This window comes from Chrysemys picta, chromosome 7, assembly GCF_011386835.1.
Source record: "Chrysemys picta bellii isolate R12L10 chromosome 7, ASM1138683v2, whole genome shotgun sequence".
Lineage (NCBI taxonomy): Eukaryota > Metazoa > Chordata > Testudines > Emydidae > Chrysemys > Chrysemys picta.
This window is the reverse complement of record NC_088797.1, coordinates 85,425,104-85,451,610: the sequence shown is the minus strand read 5'-3', so window position 1 is coordinate 85,451,610 and position 26,507 is coordinate 85,425,104. Positions and strand designations below refer to the sequence as shown.

The 26,507-nt window shown below is 39.5% G+C and overlaps 1 protein-coding gene across 2 annotated transcripts in view; it reads right to left on the bottom strand.

Moving 5' to 3' along the window:
* The window catches only part of HK1 (hexokinase 1), a 71,945-nt gene that overhangs the window by 6,162 nt on the left and 39,276 nt on the right, over positions 1–26,507 (bottom strand). For both annotated transcript variants that reach the window (XM_005281896.5, XM_065553495.1), the window contains 11 exons: positions 25,463–25,562; positions 25,188–25,371; positions 21,084–21,239; positions 17,999–18,232; positions 15,790–16,094; positions 11,808–11,956; positions 11,576–11,695; positions 10,113–10,208; positions 8,904–9,003; positions 6,083–6,266; positions 2,679–2,834 (listed from right to left, as the gene is read on the bottom strand). In XM_005281896.5, the coding sequence (XP_005281953.2) occupies positions 2,679–2,834; positions 6,083–6,266; positions 8,904–9,003; positions 10,113–10,208; positions 11,576–11,695; positions 11,808–11,956; positions 15,790–16,094; positions 17,999–18,232; positions 21,084–21,239; positions 25,188–25,371; positions 25,463–25,562 (1,784 nt within the window). The remainder of the gene's footprint in view (positions 1–2,678; positions 2,835–6,082; positions 6,267–8,903; positions 9,004–10,112; positions 10,209–11,575; positions 11,696–11,807; positions 11,957–15,789; positions 16,095–17,998; positions 18,233–21,083; positions 21,240–25,187; positions 25,372–25,462; positions 25,563–26,507) is intronic.

Here is a 26,507-nt window from a genome sequence, read left to right as displayed (position 1 = left end):
GCCCATAAATCCCAGCCTGCCCTAAACAAAGGAACATGTATTTACTTGTCTGACCCGCTTGATCGCAGAGGACAATGAAAAGAACATTTACATGTAAGGTAAACAAAGCCACCAAACTCGAAAGTGGGGGAGATGACAATAGGAGATAGAGTCCATACACCCAGGAAGCCTTCCTGGCTCTTGAAACAGAGACAAGGAACTTTGGGGTAATATAAGGGGGGGGGGGGAATATTTGAATAATCCATCACCTGAGAGAACAAAGAAGCCAGTGCTTTGTATCTATAAAAGCTAGATCCTCCTGTTAAAACAGGTCTGAGAATGCTGGCAGTTTGGAGTGAGCAGGAAACTACATAAGGCAGCGATATTTCTTGCTAGAATTAAGTGTTATTTTTGTTTTGTTTATAACCCTTTGCTATCTTTTGCTCTTACTTGAAATCACTTAAATCCATGTTCTTTGTTAATAAACTTATTCTCAGTTTTACTACAAGCTATCTCAGTGTGTGTATAAACCCAGCTCGGCTAACAAGCTGTTGTGTATACTGGCTCTTCAGAGGCTGCAAACTTTGTGTTATCTTTGTGAGCACCCAGTAAGAGGGACAGGACACTGCAGGGGAGACAGTTTTGGGGAGACTCAGGACCAGAAGAATTGTTGGTGTCACTCTGCAAAGAGTAACTGGGCCAGTGGAAGCCAGGATGAGACCACTGTGTTATGGGCATGCTGCTGGTGTCAAGGCTCTGAATCATAGCTGCATTAATACAGAGGTACCCACGGTTACAGAGCAGGCGATGACAGAGCCTCTTATTGGTCTGGGTGAACCTCCAAATCATCATAGGCACATCTAGCAAATATTTGCTGTTGGAGCCAGGTTAGGACTCACGAGAGTGTCTCACAATCTTGAGCTCATTTCTCCACCCTATGCTGCTGCATTCAAGCATCAATCATCATATAAAGAGTCACGGCAAACACTGAAACATGTTCTATTTAGAAGTAATATTGGTTCAACAGACTGGATTTTTTTTGCATGTCTCTTCCCTCATCATTTGTTCTAAAGGATATTTCCATGAGAAAAGTATTTATAAGTCTCTATTATATTAGGCATTTCCTTGAAACATCAAATGGCCTTTAAATTACTTTACAATATACTATCTTGGTACTAACAGTACAATACAAATAATCAATGAGTAGCTATTGCTAGTATAGCTTAATAATTATCTCTCTACTACTACATACTACTGTATGTATTCAATAAGAACAAGGAAATTGTTTGTTTTTGTTTTTAAACATACAAACAATAAAATGAAACAGCAAAAACATCTTTGATTACTATCACTATGACTCAGGCTATGTCTACACTAGAGAGCTTCCAGCGGCAGCTGTACCGAAGCTGTTGTACCACTGTAAGATCTCTCGTGTAGCCATACTATGCCGACTAGAGAGCACTCCCATCAACATAGTAACAGCATCTCCTACGAGCAGCAATAGCTATATCAGCGAGAGAAGTTCTCCTGGGCCGACGTAGCGCTGTGCACACTACCATTTATGCTGGCGTAACTTACATCGCTCAGGACGGTGTTTTTTTCACACCCCTGAGCAACATATGTTTTGCCGACATAAGAGGTAGTTGGAAATACTCCTATGAACTGAGAAGACATTCTAAAGAATTCTTCTTGCAGCCTTGATAGGCCTTCAGTACAGATAAAAACATAATATTTTCCCTTGTATTTACAGAAGTATTTGAGCACAAAATCATTTTTCTGTTTCCTGATTTGTGATCCCATTATTTCCCTACGTAAGTCATATAGTTCTAAGTGAACTTCTCATTTCATTATTGTGCTCTATAAATAGTTTTGCTAATCTGGCATGAATCTTTCTTTTCCTTCCGGGTTATCATATGCACATTCAGTTGGAGAGGTAAAACTACTGTATGACACTTAAAAAGGAAAATGTTGCATTTTATAAATGTTAGAATTCCTAAATTGCTAGAGGATCTTACTTTCAGAAAAGGTAAAAAGCCAAAACACATGATTAAGCTTTAAACATATGTTATAAGGGCAAGTTAAACAGTTTAAAATTCTGTGAGCTGAGGCAATTAGCCTGAATCTCACTAGAGTACAAAAAAGGAAAATAGTAACATCTACCTTACATAAATATACACAAAAGATATATGTCAAATATGTAAGGCTATCCATGACCACTGACATTTGTGCCATTTAACAGTTACCAATGTGTATAAGTTTTGACATCAAAGAATCTGAGAGCTACACAATTTAGGCTTTGATCCTGCAAATACTTGCCTAGGGGTCAATTTTACTCATGCAAGATGGGATACTGAATTCAGTAAGGCTACTCAAATAAAATGAAACACACACGTGAATGTTTGCAAAAGCAGGGCCTTACAGTTTACAAACCAGTGTGTGCTTCAATAAGAATTGAATGCCAAGCAGTTGCTCAGATTTAGTTAATGAGGACACGTGTTGTATAATCTATATCAGTTTAATTCTAGAAAAATTCCATCTGCTGATATTCATCGCTCTTTAATGAAGATCATGGTACAGGTACCTTCCAATGACAAGCAGAGTTGAACTGCACTCCTAGATGTTTCCTCCCCTCAAACACCAGTATTAAATTAAACATGCACTATTTCAACTGGAGCAATTCTACCGGGCGTCAATCTTACCTCTCAATCTGTGAAAGGAACTTGGTTTCAAAGATACCTCTGGTCTTCAGCGACTCTGAAATCTGACCTCTAAACAGGAATCCCCTTTTAGTGAAGTCAATCAGAATATTGCGAACGATTTCTCCCAGGTACATTCCACTAATCATTTTCTCATACCTGGAATTAAAGACAATGGTACAGTTCAGAAGGAATATTATTTATAAATAATCCAGCTTGTTTACATGGATATGCCAAACAGTAGTGAAGAGTTTGGTCACGGTCTCATAACTGGAGTCTTAGAACATTAAATGGAGCTGCCTCGGTGTTGGTAGGTTACACAGACAATGTGCGTTTGGAGCTGAGTTTCAGTCCCTGGAGCTTGACCTTTTTTCATAGAGGAGTTCTACAAAGAGCAGAAACTACTGGGTAACACACTGAAAAAAGTAAGTGCGTGAACAGTGGTAAAAGTAATATTACGTGTTCATAAGTATTTCCTGGAGTATAGCTTACTTACCATTACTTATTGGTTTCATTTTGGATGAATTCATCAGTACAGAGAGTAGGGCTATTTATATTGTATCATTGAAGATTTTATTTCAATGTCTTGCTGCACTTAATCTGTTGCACGTGTCCAGATGTAGAAGCAACAGTAAATGTGCCAAAATGCATAACAAATCATTGAGTTAAAAGAAACCCAACACATCTTGATCCAAACATTGCATGTTGGGACTTGCAATTTCTCAAGGACATGCCTCTATTCTAGAGATTATGGAAAATGCAATGTGTTCCATTTATCTTTGCCTCCTTAGAATTCCAACCAAGTTGCTAAGATCATGCTCAACTGGGCAGAGTTTGAGCATCTCTGTCCTAAACTAGCTCTTTAATTATATCTTAGCTGTTTACAATAAACAGTTGTGACAGACCTTGAAAAGGAATAACTGAATTCTCTGAGGAAACTTTTGTATTAAATTTGATCCCCCTTTCTTTGGATATACACGCAGCCAGAGCAGTATTTAATTTATCCTCATTCTTCACATGGGTGTTGTGAAGTGTAATTAGGTGTACTCAAATCATGTTAGGTTCTTGAGATGAAAGGTGTTATACAAACTCAAATACTGTATACTATTGGAATCTATGCTTACCAACCCTCTTTGCCCAGCTCCTGTAACTAGCTGTCAATTTTGCCCCCGACGTGAGTACGACAATTCCTGTTAGCTCTCCTAGCTATTGTTGAATTGCTAACATGATTCTCAAACGTTTAATGTATTTGACAATTACTAATGTTAGAATTTTGCTAATTCACACTTTGTTCATATACAAACACAGAAGTCAGTGGTCAATTCCCATTTCTCAGCAGTAATACAGTAACAGAGACAATGGAGTACTGAGGTCCCATATTAATAAACTTTTCTTTTAAAATGCAGGGGATCTGATATACATCTCTCGATTTGTAACATCATTTTTATTGCTATCAGGTGCTCAGTGACGGACATTGATAAAATTTCTAAATGAACATTTACTGGTTTAGGATGAAGTATTATTTTAATAATTAAAACTAAACATAGGAACACAGGACATAGCACTGGATGGGACCTCCTGGAAGGCCACTCCCATGCTATCTCATCATATAATCCCATTCATAAATTTATCAAGCTCTGCCCCAAAATTAGTTATGTTATTTGCCCACACTAGTCCTATTGGGAGGCTGTTCCAGAACCTCATTCTACTCATAGTTAGAAACCATCTTCAAATTTCCAGTCTACATTTGTTCATGGCCAATTTATACCCATTTGTTTTTGTGCCAACATTGGTCTTTAACTTAAATAGCTCTTCTCCCTCCTTGGTGTTTACCCCCTACCCCTTGTTTATTTATAGAGAGCAATCACATCCTCTCTCTCAGCCTTTGTTGTACTTGGCTAAACAAGCCAACCTCTTACAGGGTAAGTCTACACAGCAAACAAAGGTGTGATGGGGTGTGAGTACACTCACGCTACCTTTACTCCAGCTATTATCAGTAACAACAGCAGTGAAGCCATGGCAGCACAGGCCTCAGCATGGGTTAGCTACCACAGCACCAGTGCACTGGGGACCCTGGGTATGTACTCCGGTTGCTAGCCCATGCAGAAGCCTGTGCCACCAAGTCTTCACTATGATTGTTTCCCATGCTAGCTAGCTTAGCATTGGTATATTTACTTGTGCTACAATCACACTTTCATTTGCTTTGTAAACATACTGCCCAGTCTCCTCTTGTAGAATACTCTCCATTCCCATGATCATCCTAGCAGCCCTTCTTTGCAGCTGTTCTAGTCTGAATTTATCTTTCTTTAACATGGGTGACCAGAATTATACACAGTACTCCAGGCTCCACATCTGTTAATTCACTGCAAGGTACATTTCGCTTTTTTTTTTGTTTAATCAATAATTCACTACATTACAATGTCTTTCGCAGTCCTTTGTGCAAATCTGAGATTTTACTGGCTCCTCTATCCAACCTAGGTACAAAGTAACATTTCACATTGGAAGGGGGCCGTATAGTCCAATTAGGTCCATGAACAGTCTTGTATCCTATAAATGGCCTCTCTCCTAAGTGCCTAACTCTCTCTGAATTATATACTCCTTTGGAAGTTCATTCCATGCTCACTTTGCTGTCATTGCAAAAAAGCGTCTCCCAGCTTCCTCAGTGCCTGATCCTTTATGGACTTCAAATTGTACCCTCACATTTTGGAGCTTCCCAAGCAGTCTGCCACCTTCTCTGTATTCCTCATGTGTTTTTACACTTCAATCATTATTTTTATAAATATATTTATATGATGGCTTGTGTACACAGCAAGTTAAATGTGCAGCAAGCTGCAGCGTGAATCGCAAGCACACTAGCTTGCCACGTGTTAACTCATTGTGCAGACTCTGCTACCATGCACTAACAGTTTCAAAGCCTACTCCCCCTTCCAAGTTCTCACCAAAACCTTTAATTTAAACTGGTCACAAATAAGAGGCCAGTACAGCATTCTGAGCTGATGTTCTGGACACGTAACAGCTCACCGCACTTAAAAAGCAGACAGCTGCATTCTCAGGTAGCTGAAATTTCCAGATGATCGTGAGAAGGTAGTCCCAAGCAAAGTGCGGTGCAGTTTAACAGCTTGGAGGTGACAAAAACAAGGATGACCACCACAGAGTAGACATTAGAGAAAAGACTCCAACCACTTGACCTGTCAGAGATGGAGAAAGTCATCCATCTGGGAAATCCCCCAACAGGGGACAGTGATGGTGTAAACTATTATGTCCTCTTAATCCCTCCATTTTCCGTAAATGGAGATCTAATTACACCACTTTTAAAATCAGCTGAAGGCAATTATCACTTATTCCTAGCACATCAGTATTCCATAAATTTTGCATCAGATTTCTTGCTAGATGTCAGTATTAAATACCTTTGTTTTCCAGCATTTAACGAATAATCATCAACAGCTTTGTCATAAATTGTCCTGATGTCATCCAGGCATCCATTGTCTCCAAACGCACCCCATTCCATGTTCACACACATTCGTCCTTGATCTCCCTCTACCATCTCTACATTTCTCATTTCCTCCATGTAACATGCATTGCTGCCAGTGCCTAAAACAAGTGAATAAACAGATTTAAAAAACAACAACAACAACAACAAAAAACAAGCATTAGAACCCCTTATGGGCTTTTTCACCTGTTTTTTCATATTTATAAAATAATTTCATATTGTAATGATAAATCTTCAGTACTTATAAAGAGATGGAACTAAATAATCCCCTTGCTGGTACAGTGAGGTGCAGGGATATTACCCATGCAGTGCCTCCTCTGCAAGAAGTCTCCGGCTGGCCAGGGCTGAATTGCAGATGGGAAGGCGGAGAGGAGCATGCTTTGTGCAGTACAGGGCACAGGTAGCAGCAGATGAACCTGGGCTCTTCAATTCCAACTGGGCTAGTGCTTCCTAAGAATTTTTAATACAAGAGGGAAGCAGCACAATATCTGACAGAAGATTAACATGCAACTCTAATTAATGTGCATCTGAAACCAAAATCGCAATCCTGAAGTTATTAGTTAGCTTTGACTTACTAAGCCAAAACTCCCACTGGGTTCAGTAAGAATCTTGCCTGAATAAGTATTCGGCCTAATATTAGAATATTTTTCCAAAGTTTTGACATCCATCTAAATTTAAAAACAAAAGAAAACAACATTGGCAGGTGTACAATCCCGGTAAATGGCTAACTGTTGAATTATTCTGTAGCTGCAATTCTATTGCTGTCCAATTCTAATTTGAGAAAGAAGAGAAAAAGCCATATTTTCAGAAAAAGCCCACTGCTCAGCAAAACAAAAAAGAAACCCATTTCACCCGTGGTAGTGTTTTACTGATGTTCATAAAATACAATATGCCATAAATATAAGAATATGCCATAAATCCTATAGAAGAGAACACCATGTGTTAATGTTTCCATTTTCTCTCTAGTTAGCCTGCCAAAATCACAATACTAAACTTGACCTGCATAACTCTAAATATATTAATAATTTGTCTCTGATTCATCTAAACAATCTTTCTATGGGTCTGCATGACCCACTGAGACTTTATAGTTCTCCTAGCTTCATTGCACTCTTTTATTGTGTGAATCATCTTTTTTTTCCCTCTATCATATTACTGACCATTTCTTGATTTTGCTTTTTTTAAAGAAAACAATCGTAGTTCCACCCTATTCTCCCATAAAGCTCCACTCTCCAAAAGCTTCCACCTGCAAACAGTATCTATCCTGTGATTAGCAACAGAGGGTCCTGTGGCACCTTTGAGACTAACAGAAGTATTGGGAGCATAAGCTTTCGTGGGTAAGAACCTCACTTCTTCAGATGCAAGTCCTGTGATTGCAACCCATATTAGTTTCCATATTAAACAATCAATCAAACTGGCAACACCAGACATATATGGAAGCTCAAAAAGTCATATCAATATTGAAAGAAACCTGCCCTACAGGTCTGTCCATTTCTAGTTCTGGAAACCACACATTTTACTATACATTCAACCACATATTTTACTATACATTACAGAATGACTTGACAGAGGAAGTAACCTGATTGGCAGATGGGACTGTATTAACACAGATGGAATGAGTTAATTACATTATGCTGCCCCATAGTCCAACCAACACTGAAGAAACCCATCCTGGATACTAATTCTAATCAGTTCTAGCCTACTAATGTCCAGTATCAAACCTCCCCTTCCTGAGCAAGCTAATAGAGATGCTAGATAAAGGCCAAATGCAAGCCCATCTAACTTAATCTGATATTTTAGACCTGGCACAATCTGGATTCACACAAGGATATAGGCCTGAAACCATTTAGTGGCATTTAGGGGAAAAGGCGGGGGACGGGGAAGACAGCTGGTGAGTGTGTGTGGGGGTTATTAGTGGGTTATAGATTGTCGTTATAAACCATAATTCCAGTGTCTTTATTCAGTCCATGATTTTTAGTGTCTAGCAAAGTTGTGAATTTAAGCTCCCAGGCTCATCTTTTGAAAGTGTTGTGCAGGTTTCATTTGGTGTGCTTTGCTTTACAAGTCTGCCTTAGGCAGACCACATGATCAAGGCAAGATGTGGGTCATCATACTAGTGAATTAGGAATACATATTACAGAATAAACTAATGGGTAACCACATACTGGCAACTTTATTTGCTCACTTTTGCATTAATTCTGTGAAACAGATTGATTTTCAAGTTAAAATATTCAGTATTGGTTCATATTTATTAGACAATATTTCTAGAGAACAAAAAAGAACTAATACATTTGTTGATTTTTTTTTTCACCTAACTGACTTAAATAGATGGCTCTGGGGAATGTCTATTAGTCAAACGCTATATTTCACTTGTGTATTCTCTGTACCAAAACAAAACTGGCAAAAATAGTAATGGGGGAAGCAGCACATTTCTCCTGTTAATAATATATATCCAGGTCTAGGTTTTAAAACTATTGGATGGATTCAGATTACACTTTTCAAGGAAACTATTATCCTATTCATCATAAGAAGAAACGGTAAATCAGGTTTGAAGAAACTCCACAAACATCCCAGATACAGGTTTAGTTAACAATAGGAATTAGAGGAAACACATCCGATCATGTGTCCTAATAGTCTTATTTGAACAAATTTATTTGTTTATAAGGATAGTAGACGATGTTTTTACCCCTCGGCTCACAAAAAGCCGAGCTGAAATAAAATAAAAAGTAATTAATACCTACCAACAATGAGTCCTATTTCACAATTTGGATCTTCATATGCACAAGTCATCATAGTGCCAACTGTATCATTCACCACTGCCACAACATCTAAGTCAAATTCCTTTGAAGAAAAAAATATATTTCTATAGAAAAAGTATTTCTTTGTTTGCAATATATCAAACCAACTCTTGCAATGTTTGTTAGACTGCAAGGAATTAACCAATTGTCTAAAATGTGTTGAGTCCAAATGAATAAAAATATAAACTTAATATTCAAGAATTAAAAAAAAATTTCTTTTAAAACAAGAAGTAATATAATTTGCATGCAGGTATCGTGACTTACTGGTCTACTGTGCTGGAGCTGTACAGTATACTACTTTATTGCAGTGCAAATACCAATTTAGGTTAGGACATTTTTAATACTAACTTCTTATATAGGGATAACACTCACTATTCACACACACACACACACACACACACACACACACTCACTCTATAGGCAGTCATATAGTGAATGTTGCTCAAGGCTTTTCATTACAAGACCCTCTTTTCAGTTGTTTGTAACTGTGTCAAGCTTAAACCATGCAGGCTGAAACTTTCCATGCCTGCTGGTTGTCTCAGGCTGAATTGTTCTGGAAAATTTTGCCTAGAAAAGTTCTGCCATTTCCAAGAATACAATAGGGAAAAATATGTTGTTTTGCCTATTAAAAAAAACCAAAACCTCTTACAAGCATTTTGTTGAGAAACTCTAGTATCTCCATTCTTTGGAGCAGGGACCTGAAATTTGACAGGGGTATTGCCTTGGTGTCAGGGATGTGCCTTTTATCATCCCAAAGAAAACTCACCTAAATTTGGCCAAATTACAAGCCTCTGAAAAATGTCAGTTCACACATTCTCAGTAGAGATGTGTTAAAGTTTGACAAATTCCCTGACGATTCCATCTGCGCTGAGCATGCTCCATCCCCTCATAGCTCCTACATACCAACTGGACTCCACATACGCTATCCCCACAAAGCAACCAAGCATGGAGAAACAAGTGGTTTTGTTTGGCAAGAATCTTTCTTTTGTGTATTTCCTAGCCCCTTTGTAAGATGTGTACCATTTTTGTAAATACAAAAGCAAAGTGCATCCAAATTCATCAATGATAGAATGCCAGAGGCATAAGAATTCTATCACACACAATCAAGTTAACAAATACATTCAAGAAAATAATGAAATACTAAAATGTCACCTCTCTCCTTCTAATTCCTTCCCTAAGCAAATACACGACATCCTCTCCTTCACAATCTGTTGTTTTAAAGCCTTTGGTCCAGTTGAGGAGGATACCCTAAAAAGAAGAGATTTTCATTACTAAGTTTCTGAGTATGTCTTTCATTAGAACATAAGAGTTTTTAAAAAAACATTCTGAAATACGTACACAGGTTTAAAAGACTGAATACATACACACACATAAAAGCACATACATATCTGTTTCAAACTGCAGTTAAACCCATGGCTCAAAACAACAGTGTTCCACTGTGAGAGGTTGTACATTCTAACCCTGATGCCACATTATATGCAGATGGCAGTGGTGACCTCACAGCCATGACCATGACTCTTACAGATTGGAACCCAGTTGTTGGATTGTACACCTGTGAACCACAGATATGGAGTGCTGAAACAATGAAAAGCATCTCCAGCGTTCTCTGGGAAAATACAACACAAGTATAGGAATGTACCACAACCCTCTACTGAACAGCATATACTGTGTATTTCAGTCATGCTCAGGTTCCCTCTCCTGGCTGGCACAGCTCTTTTAACTCATTTGGTAAAAGGACCATTTTTCAAGCTGAAGGTGATTAATTCTATTTCCTGATACTGTAGGTGGTTCACCCTCAAGCATAGTTTCTGGACAGAGCTCACCATGTTATGGTTTTGTTTTTAATGTTAAAAATGCCTACCTGACATAGACAAATACTCACTTTACATACTGTAAAATATGCACTTTAGAGTGAAAAAAAGTCTCAAAGATTCAAAAGGAGTCATGGGGCACCTATTATTGATGCACTCCTTCACATATGAATATTACTCTTATTTTCAATAGGAATGTTATATATATTTTCTACTTACTCCAAATTTCAAATATTTTACTGTGAAGCTACATTTAGAGAGAAGGTCTCTTTGCGTCTTCAAAATTTGCATCAGCTTTTTAATTTGGACTAAAGCAACGAATTCTAATTGAATGACAAAATCTCCAGAATTAAAAAGCAAATCTGCTAATTAAATCATTCCATATTCTGCTCAACTCTGAAAATGCAAGACAAAAGTGAAATAGGGGGTGCCATTGTCCCAGATAAAGGACACTTTGAAGATGCTACAATCTTAGCCAAAGAAAAATCACATTACAGGGAAAGAATGCTACTGCCCAGAATGTAACCACAAGCGGTAGATGTTGAATTCTAGATGAAAATGTGGTAGAGAAAGCCATCTTTCTAAAACAGTGTTGAATAGAATAAGGTTACCCTACTATAGAAGTCAATGTTACATTTGAGGCACATAATTCTGCAACTCTTTCCACAGACTTACTCACACAACCTTTAATAGAACTACTCATGTGAGTAAGTATTATGTAGTCTGTGTGAGGGTGGAGAATCAGGCCCAGAAGAAGCACTAAAGGACAGATTCAAAAGATACAAGATATTATAAAAAACTTACAGCATCTAAACTGGTCTGCTTGCAAGGGAAGGAAAACGTAAAGCCAAGGGGAAGTCGTGCGCCTTTTATTCCCATGTAATCCAGGAAGTCTGAGATACAGCTAACAATGTGATCAAACAGCTTAAAAAAGAAATATATCAACATTATTACAATTAGTCATATTTATTTAAATATATATTTATACATTCTTTGAAAATAAGTGATAATGCTAAAAATAAATAGAAATGCTCACTTCTTCTCCAGTACCCTGCATGACCTCTATAGGAATAGCATATATTTTATTGTGCATTTCAACTGTTCTCCTTTTACCACTACGGATCTTCACAAGCAAAACTCTGAAGTTTGTTCCTCCCAGATCGAGAGCCAGAAAATCTCCATTCTCTGTAACAAAATAATTATACATTTTAGGAACACAGAAACAAAGCATAGGCAGATGTCCATTTTTCAAGCAGGCATTTTGGCATAATACTCTGAAAGTTCTCTCTATCATCTGAAGGCTTTAAAGATTTTTCATGTTCATTCTAAGCCTTCTCCCTGCTTATTGAAAAGAACAGAAGAAATACATTGCCACATAGCAGCCGCTCCTTCAAAAGACAACAACGACTGGGTGGTCTTTGCCACTGCACATGCTCAACTCAACTACACATTCTCTAAAAAGGGAAGAATTCTCCAGGAAGCCAGCAGATGGTGCTATGTTCCTGGTTCAGCAACTGCAGAGTGTGGTCTTAAGCAGTACATGTGCTTGAGACAGGCATTGGGAGGTGAGGGAAGAAGAAAAGGGAGTGGCCATTCTCTCTCTGCTGCATATGGAAGACAAGAGAAAGCATGAGGCTGCCTCTACTGGTTGAGGTATCTATTCCTATATATAGGGTGACCAGATGTCCTGTTTTTAGAGGGACAGTCCCGTTTTTGGGGACTTTTTCTTATATAGATGCCTATTCCCCCTCAACCCCAGTCCTGTTTTTTCACAGTTACTATCTGGTTAGGGTTACCATATCTAACAAATAAAAAAAGAGGACCCTCCACAGGCCCTGGCCCCGCCCATTTCCCCACCCCCAGCCCGCCCCAACTCCGCCCCTTCCCGCCCTAACTCCACCCCCTCCTCCCTCCCATTCCCAGCCACGCGGAAAGGGCTGCCCAAGCGCTACTGGCTTCACGGTTTGCCGGGCAGCCCCCAGACCCTGTGCCCCCGGCCGGCGCTTCCCCAGCGCAGCTGGAGCCCGGGGGGGAAGCGCCCAGCCGGGGGCGCAGGGTCTGGAGGCTGCCCGGCAAACCGTGAAGCCGGTAGCGCTTGGGCTTAGGGCAGCCCCCTTGCCTCCGGACCCTGTGCCCCCGGCTGGGCACTTCCCCTCCCGGGCTCCGGAGGCGCAGGGTCCGGAGGTATGGGAGCTGCCCAAAGCCCGTAGCGCTCGGCTCTTAAACAGAGCCGAAGAGTCAGGGAGGAGCAGAGCCGCCGCGGCCGGAGGCTCTGCTCCTCCCCTGACTCTTCGGCTCTGTTTAAGAGCCGAGCTGCCCCAGCGCAACCGGGTTCGGGCAGCCCCCATGCCTCCGAACCCTGCGCCGCCGGAGCCCCGGAGGGGAAGTGCCCGGTCGGCGGCTGGGGTCCGGAGGCAAGGGGGCTGCCTGAAGCCCATAGCGCTCGGGCAGCTCGGCTCTTAAACAGAGCCGAAGAGTCAGGGGAGGAGCAGAGCTGCCGCGGGAGGGGAAGTGCCTGGGCGGCATTTTCCCGGACATGTTCGGCTTTTTGGCAATTCCCCCCGGACGGGGGTTTGAGTGCCGAAAAGCCGGACATGTCCGGGAAAAAGAGGACGTATCTGGTAACCCTACCTATACAGGAGCGATGAGAATGGAACCAGCCACTTTTCATGGACTGGATTCAAAGCTCTCTGAAACACTCCCACTGACTTACAGATTTTGCACCAAGTACTAGATGAGGCAAAGGTACCTGTAAGCTCTCAACTAGTGGAAAGCAGTGGGGCAGAGAGCTGCATTTATATTTATGTATAGACTCACAACTGCCACTCTAATTTACAGAAGATGTGTTAAAAGAGGAATTATAGCCTTGACTCAGAATTTCCTCTTTTTGGTGGTTTAAGAGTTTTGTAGTGAACACACACTTTACTCCAGACACAAATCCATTAGCTGGATCCAATTCATTAAATTACAAACTAGCATCTCAGCTCCAAGTTTATATTTTTTATTTTCTTGCACCACAGCGTCCTGCTTGGCTGGAAGTACAGTCTGCTATGTAGGGCTTTACTAGGGCTGTCAAGCGATTAAAAAAAATTAATTATGTGATTAATTGCACTGTTCAATAATAATAGAATACCATTTATTTAAATAGTTTTGGCTATTTTCTACATTTTCAAATATATTGATTTCAATTATAACAGAATACAGCGTACAGTGCTCACTTTATATTTATTTTTTACTATAAATATTTGCACTGTAAAAACCAAAAGAAATAGTATTTTTCAATTCACCTAATACAAGTACTGTAGTGCAATCTCTTTATTATGAAAGTTGAACTTACAAGTGTAGAATTATGTACAAAAAAAAACTTCATTCAAAAATAAAGCAATGTAAAACTTTAGAGCCTACACGTTCACTCAGTCCTATTTCTTGTTCAGCCAATTGCTCAGACAAACAAGTTTGTTTACATGTGCAGGTGATAATGCTGCCCGCTTCTTGTTTGCAATGTCACCTGAAAGTGAGAACAGGTATTCGCATGGCACTGTTGTAGCAGGTGTTGCAAGATATTTATGTGCCAGATGCACTACAGATTCATATGTCTCTTCGTGCTTCAACCACCATTCCAGAGGACATGCATCCATGCTGATAACGGGTTCTGCTCGATAACCATTCAAAGCAGTGCAGACCGACGCATGTTTATTTTCATCATCTGATTCAGATGCCACCAGCAGAAGGCTGATTTTCTTTTTTGGTGGTTCGGGTTCTGTAATTTCCGCCTCAGTGTGTTGCTCTTTTAAGACTTCTGAAAGCATGCTCTGCACCTCATCCCTCTCAGATTTTGGATGGCACTTCAGATTCTAAAACCTTGGGTCGAGTGATGTAGCTATCTTTAGAAATCTCGCATTGGTACCTTCTTTGTGTTTTGTCAAATCTGCAAAGTGTTCTTAAAACGAACAATATGTGCTGGGTCATCATCCGAGACTGCTATAACATGAAATATATGGCAGAATGCAGGTAAAACAGAGGAGAAGACATACAATTCTCCCCCAAGGAGTTCAGTCACAAATTTAATTAACGCATTATTCTTTTAACGAGCGACATCAGCATGGAAGCATGTCCTCTGGAATGGTGGCCGAAGCATGAAGGGGCATACGAATGTTTAGCATATCTGGCACGTAAATACCTTGCAATGCCGGCTACAAAAGTGCCATGCGAACACCTGTTCTCACTGTCAGGTGACATGTAAACAAGAAGCTGGCAACAATCTCTCCCGTAAACGTAAACAAACTTGTTTGTCTTAGCGACTGGCTGAACAAGAAGTAGGACTGAGTGGACTTGTAGACTCTAATGGTACGTCTATACCCAGCCGCTAGTTCGGCGGCTGGCAATCGAACTTCTGGGTTCAACTTATCGCATCTTGTCTGGACGCGAAAGTGCGGAAGTGCTCGCCATCGACTGCGGTACTCCAGCTCGGCGAGAGGAGTACCGCGGAGTCGACGGGGGAGCCTGCCTGCCGCGTGTGGACCGAAGTAAGTTCGAACTAAGGTACTTCGAACTTCAGCTACGTTATTCACGTAGCTGAAGTTGCGTACCTTAGTTCGATTTGGGGGTTTAGTGTAGACCAAGCCTAAAGTTTTACATTGTTTTGTTTTTGAGTGCAGTTATGTAACAAAAAAAACCCCTACATTTGTAAGTTGCACTTTCATGATAAAGAGATTGCACTACAGTACTTGTATGAGGTGAACTGAAAAATACTATCTTTTGTTTGCCATTTTTACAATGCAAACATTTGTAATAAAAATAATAATATAAAGTGAGCACTGTCAACTTTGTATATTGTGGTCTAACTGAAATCAATATATTTAAAAATGTAGAAAAACATCAAAAACATGTAATACATTTCAAATGGTATTCTACTGTTTATTTTCTTAAATCGTGATTAATTTTTGTGAGTTAACTGCAATTAATCAACAGCCCTAGTATTTGCCATGCTGCTTTTGCATCAATTATAATGAAACTACCTGTTCCATCTGGTGTGCTGCGAACAAAGGTAGGCAGCATTTTTACTTTTGCATTTTCATGAGTTTTCTTCCTCAGCCCAGCTTCTATTTCTGATCGCATCCTTTTTTTAATCTGCAACAGCTGCTCATGAGTAAGCTTGAATTCAGCCAGAGTCTCATCTATCAGCCTGTGCTGCTCAGACAACCTGTATGCTACTGCTGTGACCATTGCAGCACCCTTTCCACTGCCACTCTCAGACAGAAGGAATCGCACGTCAGAGTCAGGAACTAATCGCCTCGTTGTTTTCTGTAAGCGTCTGGCATATCTGTAAGAGAAAATTGTAAAACTGTAATCTCTCTCTGGTCAGCTCAAAAATCTGCACTGGTCATCACTGGCTATAAAACATGAAAGGAGCATGGGAAATAGGTTAGCTTCTCTGTCTTTGAAATTTTCCAGTCCCTGTTTTCTGCTGCACAATGAGTTTTTCCTTGCAAGTTTCCTAACCAAGCATGCACCAGCCCCAAACCTCCTTGGGCAGTGCTTTCCTCATATCACACAAGCTGAAGTATGTCTTCCCTTGTAAAAGGAATCATCATGACGAAAGGGTAGAGTGGAAAAGTATTCATCTGATAGACAGATTTTTTCCCTGAATTCAGATAAAATCCTAGCAAAAGCCATGGAAAAAAACCTCTCAGAATATCATCCTCTTAAGAGGACATATCAGGGTCAAACTGGATCACCCTATGGTGTGAGCCACTATGGCATCTCTTATGTTATTGCAGATTCCTTTTAGCTGGAATCACAATATTCTGGATTTTTCTTTTTAATACTTAAGGGGAAACGTATAAAAATTTAAAAGCTCAAAATATCAGCTTATAAATTAAAAACAACAGAATAAACAAACAGCATGCACTAGATACCTGATATCTAGTAGAGGTGATAAAAATAATGGTGTTTTTCCCATAAACATTTTCAGGGAATATTTTCATTTTGAACAAAAAAAAATTAAAAAAATATTCACCAAAATACCAGAAAATTTCCACAAAAAGATTTAAGAAATGCAAACATTTATGTTTCTTCCAAAAATATTCCACACAAAATATTTATTCTTCTCCTTTATGTTCCATCTACAATATATCTATATTATATGCTCCACCCCCAAACCAGTATCAAAATATTTTAACTAACTTTTCCAACTAGATACTGTTCATTAGAGGTAGTACACGCTTCCAGCTTTTGTGTACACCAAAATTCTGATGTGTGACAACAATGGTACTACAGAGTCGAGTAAAACCATTTGTTAGGACTAATTCTAAATTAATTTATGAAACAGATCACCTCATTATGAAAAACATTCTAGCCTCTGCACATGAAGGATACTAAAATCATGCCTGTACCCTTGTTATTTCTGTCAGTTTTGTGGTTTTGGTGCTGATCCTGCAAACACTTATGCACATGCTTAACTCTAACCCAATGACTTCACAGGTAAGTGTCTGCAGGACCAAAGCCTTTGGTCATTGGTTTAATTGTTAGAACTAGAATATCTTCAAGTGACTGTAAACAAGCTACATGGTAACTTTGATACACATTAAAAAAACAAGACTGCCTCCTCTATGAAGTTTACATCAATCTGAACTAGTACATTATAAAAATGCAGCTTAGAAACAGAGAAACAAATAAGCTGCTTTTATAAGGACAAGGAAAGGCAGACACTATTTTTTCCTTCTAACTTCCAAGTATAAGCAAGGGAAGACTGGAGAAATGGGGTTATCAAAATCATTTTCAAAACAATTCAGTTTAAACGGGTAATAAGGAATAACATTCTATTACTGGGGTTTCCTCCTCAGAGCCCAGTCCATAGGCACAAAAGTACAGTCTTTGGATATTTAACTGTATTGTTAATCAAATAAATTGTCGTTTACAGCTGGGACTTTCAAAGGCACATAAGGGAGTCAGGCATCCAAACCACAATTACTTTCAATGAGAGTTGGTTACCTACTTCCCTTAGGCGCCTTTGAATTACCAACGTAGTCCTACAGTTAAAGGCAACAACATTTCTCCATATAGATTTTTACTTCTCAATATACATATGCGCGCACACAACTTCTGTTTCCTTATCTCATTCGTGACTGCATGTCAAGATGCTGGCCTCATATTACATGTCTGACCTTTGCAAAAGATGAATCCTAACAGATGCCAAATATTAATTATAGAAACAGCAGGACTTACTGTGGATGCATCTTGTAAAGGGAACCATCCACACCCACCGTGGTGCGCAGCCTGGTTACGCCTTTATTATCACGCAATTGATTCAGAATCGCGCCCAGAGTACTAGCCACCAGATTAGCAGAACGGAATGAAACAATTGTACAGACGTGCTGGACAGCAATGCAGTCTTCATGGGATGGTTCTACCCCAAGACGTGTCAAAATTTCTTTGGCTTTATTCAGACCTTCTTTGCTTCTACAGACAGGAATTTAAACAGTGAACTCTTTAATATTAAATTATAAAATGCATAATTAAGTAACATGATCTGATGTCAGGTGCTTTGCCACATGACAATGTTCTGAGAGTCTGAGAAGGGTCTTAGAAAAAGCAGTTGAGGGCAATATCAGCCCATGTCAATCTCTCTATTAACTGGACTACAAAATCACAAAGTACAAAACAAGGGAGAGTAAAGCCAAAATAATGTTTGCTAAGAATATAGAGCTTTTCAGTAAAGCCCAATGGAAATATATAGTCTATGAAATCATTTCTATCAGTGGTACAATGTAGTTTCAACAATTCTGTTAGCACCAGTTCTGTCAGTACTATTCTACTCATAAATATATATATGTGAGTAATCCAGCATTTTAAATATATATATATATATATATATATATATATATTTAATATATATATTATATATATATATTTAAAATGCTGGATTACTCACGTATATATATTTAAAATGCTGTTCATCACCTCAAAATTTGTTTGCCATTGGGCATCAAGTAAATTTTTTGACAAAGTGCATCACGTCTTAATTAAGATGAGTTTATAAGATTCACCTCCAACAGGGAGCAATTTTGTTCACTGTGCCAGATTGTCTGAGCAAATCTACTTTCTAGTGACTTTGCCATAATTCAAACACGTGTGAAGCCAAACCAAAACTGCGGACAATAATATTTATATTGCTATTGCTAAGTGTTACCTGATAACATGGCATGTACATGTAAGAGAAGAATGGTAAAAAGACATGGAGAAGCCTGTGGAAGCCAGTCATTTGTCACCTCCAAAGCAAAAAAAGAGAGCAGCAATGCCATTAAAGTTCCTTTGGTTAATTGCCCCAGGGAACTAGTAAGCATCTCAGCTGTACACCCCTACATGCCTGGAGAAATTAAATTTCTTTATGCCTTGTTGTCTTTTTTTAAATTATAATAAACTAATTCACAATTTTGAATGATAAGCAGAGGCCACCATTCAGCAAGCTACTTAAGCATGTGCCTAACTTTGAACACACAAGTAATTCCATACTCACATGCTTTAAATGTCACCTGAATTAGGGCCAGGGTATACAGAGATGGCTATAAGCTAAGGGTGTCTAAGCATTTTTCATTCTAAAGCATGTTTTTCAGATTTTTATAACATTGTCAAACTTTTACCTTTTTCGCTGAAATTTTCTACAGTGGTTCTTCTCACTGATGGTTTTTAAACACCACAATACCTTAATTCTCTTCACTCACCTTTCTATTGACTATACATGCATGTGAATGTAAGTTGGATCCATTTTCACTTTTAATGTGGAGTTGCTTATGGAATAGGATGTAGGGAGGTGTGTAGGGAAAGAGGGTTGGCTCCACAGAAGTTGCAGAAATTACTGACTGTTCCCACAATATTGCACCAAAAATTGTAGACCCAAAAATCAGAAACAGATTTTTAAAAATTTGGCTCAAGGAGAGTATTATACAGTAATACAAATTTTAAAAATCAGTAGTGAAAGCCGTAAGTATCGACTGAAAAGGTGCTGACATTGTCACATTCAACACCTCATATTTTACAGGTCAGTGTAATATTTATTGTTGTTTACTGGATGGGATGCTCTGTATACTTTTCACATTTATTTATTTTCTACATGACAGTAATATGGAGATGGGAGAGGGTGTTACAGAAACATTTACTGGTATGCACTAAGCAACACTTTTAACAGGTTTAATTACGTGGTAGGAGAATATGTTTCTGGTACACCACGGTGGAATACATGGTAGTTGCAACGTTCTAGATAGTAGAGATAGGTTTCAGTAGAAACACCAATCACCTGCCAGGACTTGATAGCACTTCAAAAATATTCACACCTCCACAGGCATGCCAACAGACCATGCGTCACTATCATTCCTACCCCAGAAAGCACAGTGGTTTAGAATGGCAAAGTGCATTAGCACATCGGTATTTCTAGTTTCTATTTTTGACCTCTCATTCCTGAAAGGATGACAGTAAGCAAACTGCCAGAAATACTGTCAAAAATGCACGATGCCAACACAAACAAGAGGAGGCGCTGGTAGCAAACCACTCACTTGGGTAGTCAGGTCTGGGAAAAGGCTCTGTTTGGAAATAGAGGAGTGCACCAGGCAACAATGGCTATTGATGGCAGTGGTGCTTGAACTCCCAATGAGATTAATAAATGCCCTTTGAGTTAACAAAGTACGTTAGTAAACTGGAGCTCCCATATTAAGTTGGTGAACAGATTTGAAGTCTGATTCTCATTTACACTAAAGTCACCTTTACACGATTCTGGCAACGTAAATGGATTTTAAAGTGGATGCGAATGTAATTACCTTTAAACCAACTTTAAGGTCCCTTCACACTGCCCAGAGTGGTGTAAAGGGGGCCCTCGTATAAATAAGAATCAGGTCCTGGATCTAATTTTATACTTAAGTTTTAGGTTCATTTGAAATCAATGTCCCAGCTTCACTTTACACATTTGGCAATTGCGCCCAGAACTCTGTAAGTGTAGGAACATTAGCCAATAGGTTGGGGGATGCAAGACTAAGTACATTTATAGTCCACTGCTATTGGACACACTACTTGTTCACACTGCAGTCTGAAAGCGGCCGTTTGCAACGGGCCATCTAAGAGCCCGCCCTGAAACTCCCTGTTCACACAGCAGCCACCAAGATTATTTTATCCCACTTTCCTAGCCACTGCCAAATAAGAAAGGGGCAGCAAAGAATTAAAAAAGGAAGAGGTGGCCACAAAACTGCACATGTGCTGATGCCTTTACAAATCACAGAAAGAAAGAAAAAAAGAGAAAGAAAGCAAGAAATGAGTTGCTCACTTTTCTATGGCAGACACATGTTTCGTTTCAAATTTTCCTTTGGTTAAAAGCTCTGGAGTGATTCGCCCCTCAAACAGTAGTCCCTCTTTGGCCATCTTTACAAGGATAAGCCTGACCAGCTCACCCATGTACTGTCCGCTGACCATCTTCTCGAACCTGTAACAAACAACAACAACAAAACCACACAAGTTAAAAGTTTTCACAGTGAACTCTCAGATTTAGACTTTTTATCTAAAGTTCAGAAGTAAGTCACCGTGGATGCTTTTCGACCTCCCATCTTTTCTACTAAGAGGGGAAACCATATTCTGCTATTTGCTACAACTCTGGCAATATCATTTATTGAATTAACATCATTCAAATATGCAACAGACACAGGATCAGGGTTATGAGTGGAAAGTGCCCTCATTATACAGAGAAACCTCAGAGAGGCCAAAAACGCATCTGCAAATAATGGTGGGTGAAATTCTGTCACTTAGATGTCACTAAGTACAGTACCTGATTTGCATCTGTAAGTCACCTACTTGATTTATAATGCTTAGTGGTATGGTCTGCACCTGCAAATACATGCAAGAGTAGAACTGGTCTTGCTAGAAGAGAAGCTGGGCTAAGGCCATATGACAATGAGAATTTCGGAGTCATCAACTAATAGTTCTCAAAATAGCACTAATCATGTCACTGGAGAACATTCAAAAAGGAAACTCAATAATTTCTTACATACAAATATTAGTTTCAGGCTTTTATCCACTTGTCTGCTCTGCAACAGACCAAGTAGGAAAAGCCAAAAGACTGACAGTGCTGCCTAACATACTAGTTTCTTTCCTTTTCAAATAAGAATGCCACTTTTCAAGAAAAGTGACAAGTGCCACTGCTATACAGAGGTTGCAGCAGCCGTCAGGGCAAAGTAATAAATGTAACCAAATACCCCATTTTACATATAAATGTAATCTCCCCTTCTTACTGAAATGCACAAAAACAGTTCAGAATGTAAATCTGAAGATGCTTCGGTAACATGACATGTTGACTGTGAACTTTCCACTGTGCTCTGGTATTTATGCTAGTCTATGGAAGGGACATGTCCCCCACCACAACTTGGTAAAATCTTACTGACGCCCAACTCAGTGCACTCGTGCATACTCGTCACCTGATCCCACCTAACTTTTGGATGCAGTTGCATATATGATCCAGTGTGTGTACACTGTACAAGACAAAAAATGTCAAGCACCACCGAGAGCAGAAGTTCCAAAGGCAACATCCGAACACATCAGCAGAACAGACAAGGACTGGATTCAGGATAGGCAGTGCTGGCTAACTATGGACTCTAAATGCAGGAAATAATACTAAATTAGAGTTGACAAGAAACAGTCAGCACAGCATGGTAACATCTAATGATATTGAGGATAAGAAGCACTGGAAGCAAAGCTGCGACAAAAGCAAGTGTAGGATTCAGACAAGATTCAGGTTAAAGTAGCAGCAGTGGGTGCTAACAGAACCTCACAAAATCATCATGAAAAGGTACCTGCTCAGGCATAGTGTCTACTCATCCACCCTTACCAGCATGATAATTAAGATAATGAACAAGCTAATATGATTTTATTTTAAATTAGCTGCCTCAGACAAGATGGGGCAAATAGAATTTCACAAGGTTGTGATACAGGCTGAATGCAGGAAATTAGACTGAACTGAAACAGACAAGTAAATTCAACATCAGCAACAATGATATCCATAACTCATGCTATGTCTCCACTTCAAACGCTACAGCTGCACTGCTGCAGCTGCGCCACTGAAGTGCTTCAGTGTAGATGCTTACTCCAGTGACGGGAGGAGTTCTCCTGCTGCTGCAAGTAATCCACCTCCTCGAGAGGCGGCAGAATTCTTCCACTGACCTAGCGCCATTTACACTGGGGGTTACGTTGACTTAACTACATCTCTCAGGGGTGTGGATTTTTCACAGCCATGAGAGATGTAACTGTGCCGATGTAACTTTGCAGAGCAGACCAGCCCTCAGACAAAATCCTGCACCTCAGACTCACTGGGAAGTTATCCTTTTCAATGGCCTACAGGATAGTTTTGAAGTAAAGAGAAAACTAACTGGGTTTTATGTGATCCAGTTCAAATACTGATCTGAGTAGCTTTAAACAAAATGACAGAGGCAGAATTTACTGAACTGTCACTGTACTCTTCTAGCAAAGAGACAAGTGCTTCTTCATTCCCCTTTTTAACTGTTGTTTAAACCCTTCCAAGTGCATGGCAGTATGCAAAATGTTTCTCTAACCTCTTAAGCCTAGACTAAGTGCCAACTATCAAAAAGAAATTATAAATATCATTCTTCCATATTAAACCAAATAACTTAGGAGTCATTCTGGTTAACTTTAGCACATTAGCCAGCGTTCTATACCAAGTATTGTACTGTAATAGGGCTGTTTAATACTGTAAAAGGGACTCCTTCAGTGATCACTGAGACAAGCCTGGAAAATGAACATGCCAAAACAGAAATAAAGTACTATAACCATTACTATTTATCAAGGACCAACCCTGACAATATTGCTATTACCAAGGTGGTAGTAAAATGAATGAATAGTCTATTCCAGTAATAAACTCTCGAACAATCAGGCTGGATGGGGTGCTGTAACCACACCCAGCCCGTCTAGTAAAGCTACTTGGGTGGGTGTACGCACGCTTGTTTACAAGGAAAAATCTCAAGCAATAGGATTCTATCTGGACCAAACCATGATCAGTACTGAGAACCAAAAGACTTAGAGACCATACAGTAATGAAAGGGAGGAAAGGCATGGCTTTGTGGTAGGGGGTTTCCAGGCTACAGTACAGGGAAATCAGAGATATTCCTGACTAAAAATGATGCTGAATACAATGGTGTCTCGGGCAGTGATTTCACAAGTGCTAACAAAACTTCAGTGGATGGAGTGTCCCCTCCTCCTTTTCTATGGTTCACAAACATGCAGTGCTAAACCTCCCTTCGCCCCCCTACTCAATGGGTATATTATCAGCATAGATAGCTCCAGTGCCTCCACCTACTGCAGTCCCCATCTTAACAAATTAATTACCAGGTAGTAAAACAGAGCTATCTTGCTTCCCTCTGCCCAGTTCAGACAGCCCACATTTGTTTTACGAACCATGACCCAAATCCTCTGCTGCACCCAGTCTCTCCTGGCAGTCATAACCAGCTGGGCAAGTTTAGAGCAGCCAGCAGGAAGCAATAAATTCCAGCAGGAAAGCTGTAAATCCAGCCCGAAGATCAGAGAGAATCAAAAGCTAAAAGACCTTAGAGCCAGACAAAGTACAACTCGATTTGTTCTCCTTCACCAACCTTAGACTCACCGAAATTCTCACATCCTGCTGCAGAGAGGTGATTTACATGGGACAAAGGTCCAAGAGCCTGCTGAAGGTGCAGGAAGTTTGAAAGGGAAAAAACAGTTATATGGGATAAGACATACACCTGAGAGTAGAGAGGTGGTGTGGGGGATGGAGAAGAAGAAAAAAAAAAATCACTGATTTCACTGAGATCTCACAGTACACGATATTTAAATTCATTGGAGTCAAAGCACAGCAGCAAGTGCCTGAGTTTTTGGGCCTGTAAACCAAACTTTAACAGGTTAAGGGTGTGGTGAGGTGGGAATTTGGGCCTATTGAAGCATTAAGGGAAGAAAGGAGTCAAGACCTGTTGGAAGTTCACAGTGAGGGAAGAGGAAAAAAGGGGAATTTGCTTGGAAACTTCTGGACTGGAAAAGAATGAGGCCCAATCTTACTGAAGACCTGTGATGGTGGGGACAGCCAGTGTCACAGCAGAACTTTAGAATAAAAAGGCTTTGGATCAATTCACTTGAGCCACGGGCAAGAGTCCAGGGGTGGGGTGGGGTGGGGGTTATATTTCATTTTGTCCATCCATCAGTAAGATCTCAAAGCTTCCCCTGGCCTCTGGTTTGTAGACTACAAGGTGGAATTGTTTTAAATGTGACAGACTTCACAGGGCTGCTTCCTATAATTGCCTCACTAAATTGCCTAATCCTGAGATTGCTCTACTATGAGTTTATAGATTAATCTCAATCATTTTGTGCCACTAAATAAGCAAATGAAAGTCTCACTTACAGTTGTTTTCCAGGATTGAGGGATCCACGGTCAATCTCCTTGTCAAACTCAGTTCTGATGTCTTCTAGTGACCCATCATCTCCAAAGGCTCCCCACTCAGTGTTAATGCACATCCTCCCCTCATCACCTTCCACCAGATCAATATGCCTCAATTCTTCCATGTAGCAGGCATTCGTGCCAGTACCTTTAGGAACAGATACCAGCAGATATTAACAAAACAAGCCAACAAAAAACAAAATGCAATATGTCCACTGTAGCAGAGGAATGAATGTCACCTATAATCAAGCCAACTTCACAACGCTGGTCATCAAACCCACAGGTCATCATTGTTCCTACTGTGTCATTTACAACAGCCATGATGTCTGCATCATAGTCCTGAAGGACAAAACAGAATTTTACTTATATCACACACTTTCCTTAAAAAAAAATTAATATCAATACGTCAATGTAAAATGTCACTGACCATAGAACTTTGAAAAACATTATATTTAAAGACAACTCTGCTTATACCAATCAATTTCTCTATTACTACAGATACAGTATTTGCTTGTAAACAGGAATTTTGTTCTTAAGAAATCACCCCTACTCTTCCTATTGTCCATCTGAAGTCACAATCTTGCGTTGGCAATAAAGTTTATTTGGAGAACATTGCAAGAGCGCTAGAAGCAGATTAATGTTCCAGGTGAAGAATAAGTAACAGTAACAGAGTAATTCCTAAGGAATAAAGATTCTGTCTTTATATAAAGTCTCCAGTAACAGAAAAGCAGAGATCAAATTGTCTTACAATAGAATGTTTTGCTAAGTTTTTCTTGAGGAGTCCATGAGTCTCCAAGTGTCCTTTTGAATGTCTGATGTAAAGATTTCTTTAATTAATATTAATTGAAAACTTTGAGTAAAGATTTTAATGTATGCATGTAATCGGTAAATAATAAAATAAAAAGAATTTACCAAAATTACATAAAAATCAAAGCATTTCCATTAATCAGTTAATTTGGTGTGTTATTTATCTTTCCCAAAGTCTGAAAAAGTAACTGATTACATACTGGCATGTCTTGGTGAAGATAAAATCAGCTTATCAAAGGTTTTCCTGCTGCTGAAATAGAACAAAAAGTGTCCAGTTTCAACAGAGAGTTCTATTTTCAGACCAAGTCACACTTTATGACATCAACAGGCTCACCTGATTGTAATAGTCATATGATTTGTAAGTAGTTGCTCAGGAAGAGAATTTACTGAGCTACAGGGGGACATTGCTAGAGAACTAGCACGGCGATACACAATTTCACATTTAATGAGAATGATAAAATTGCTTGAGCTTTCAGG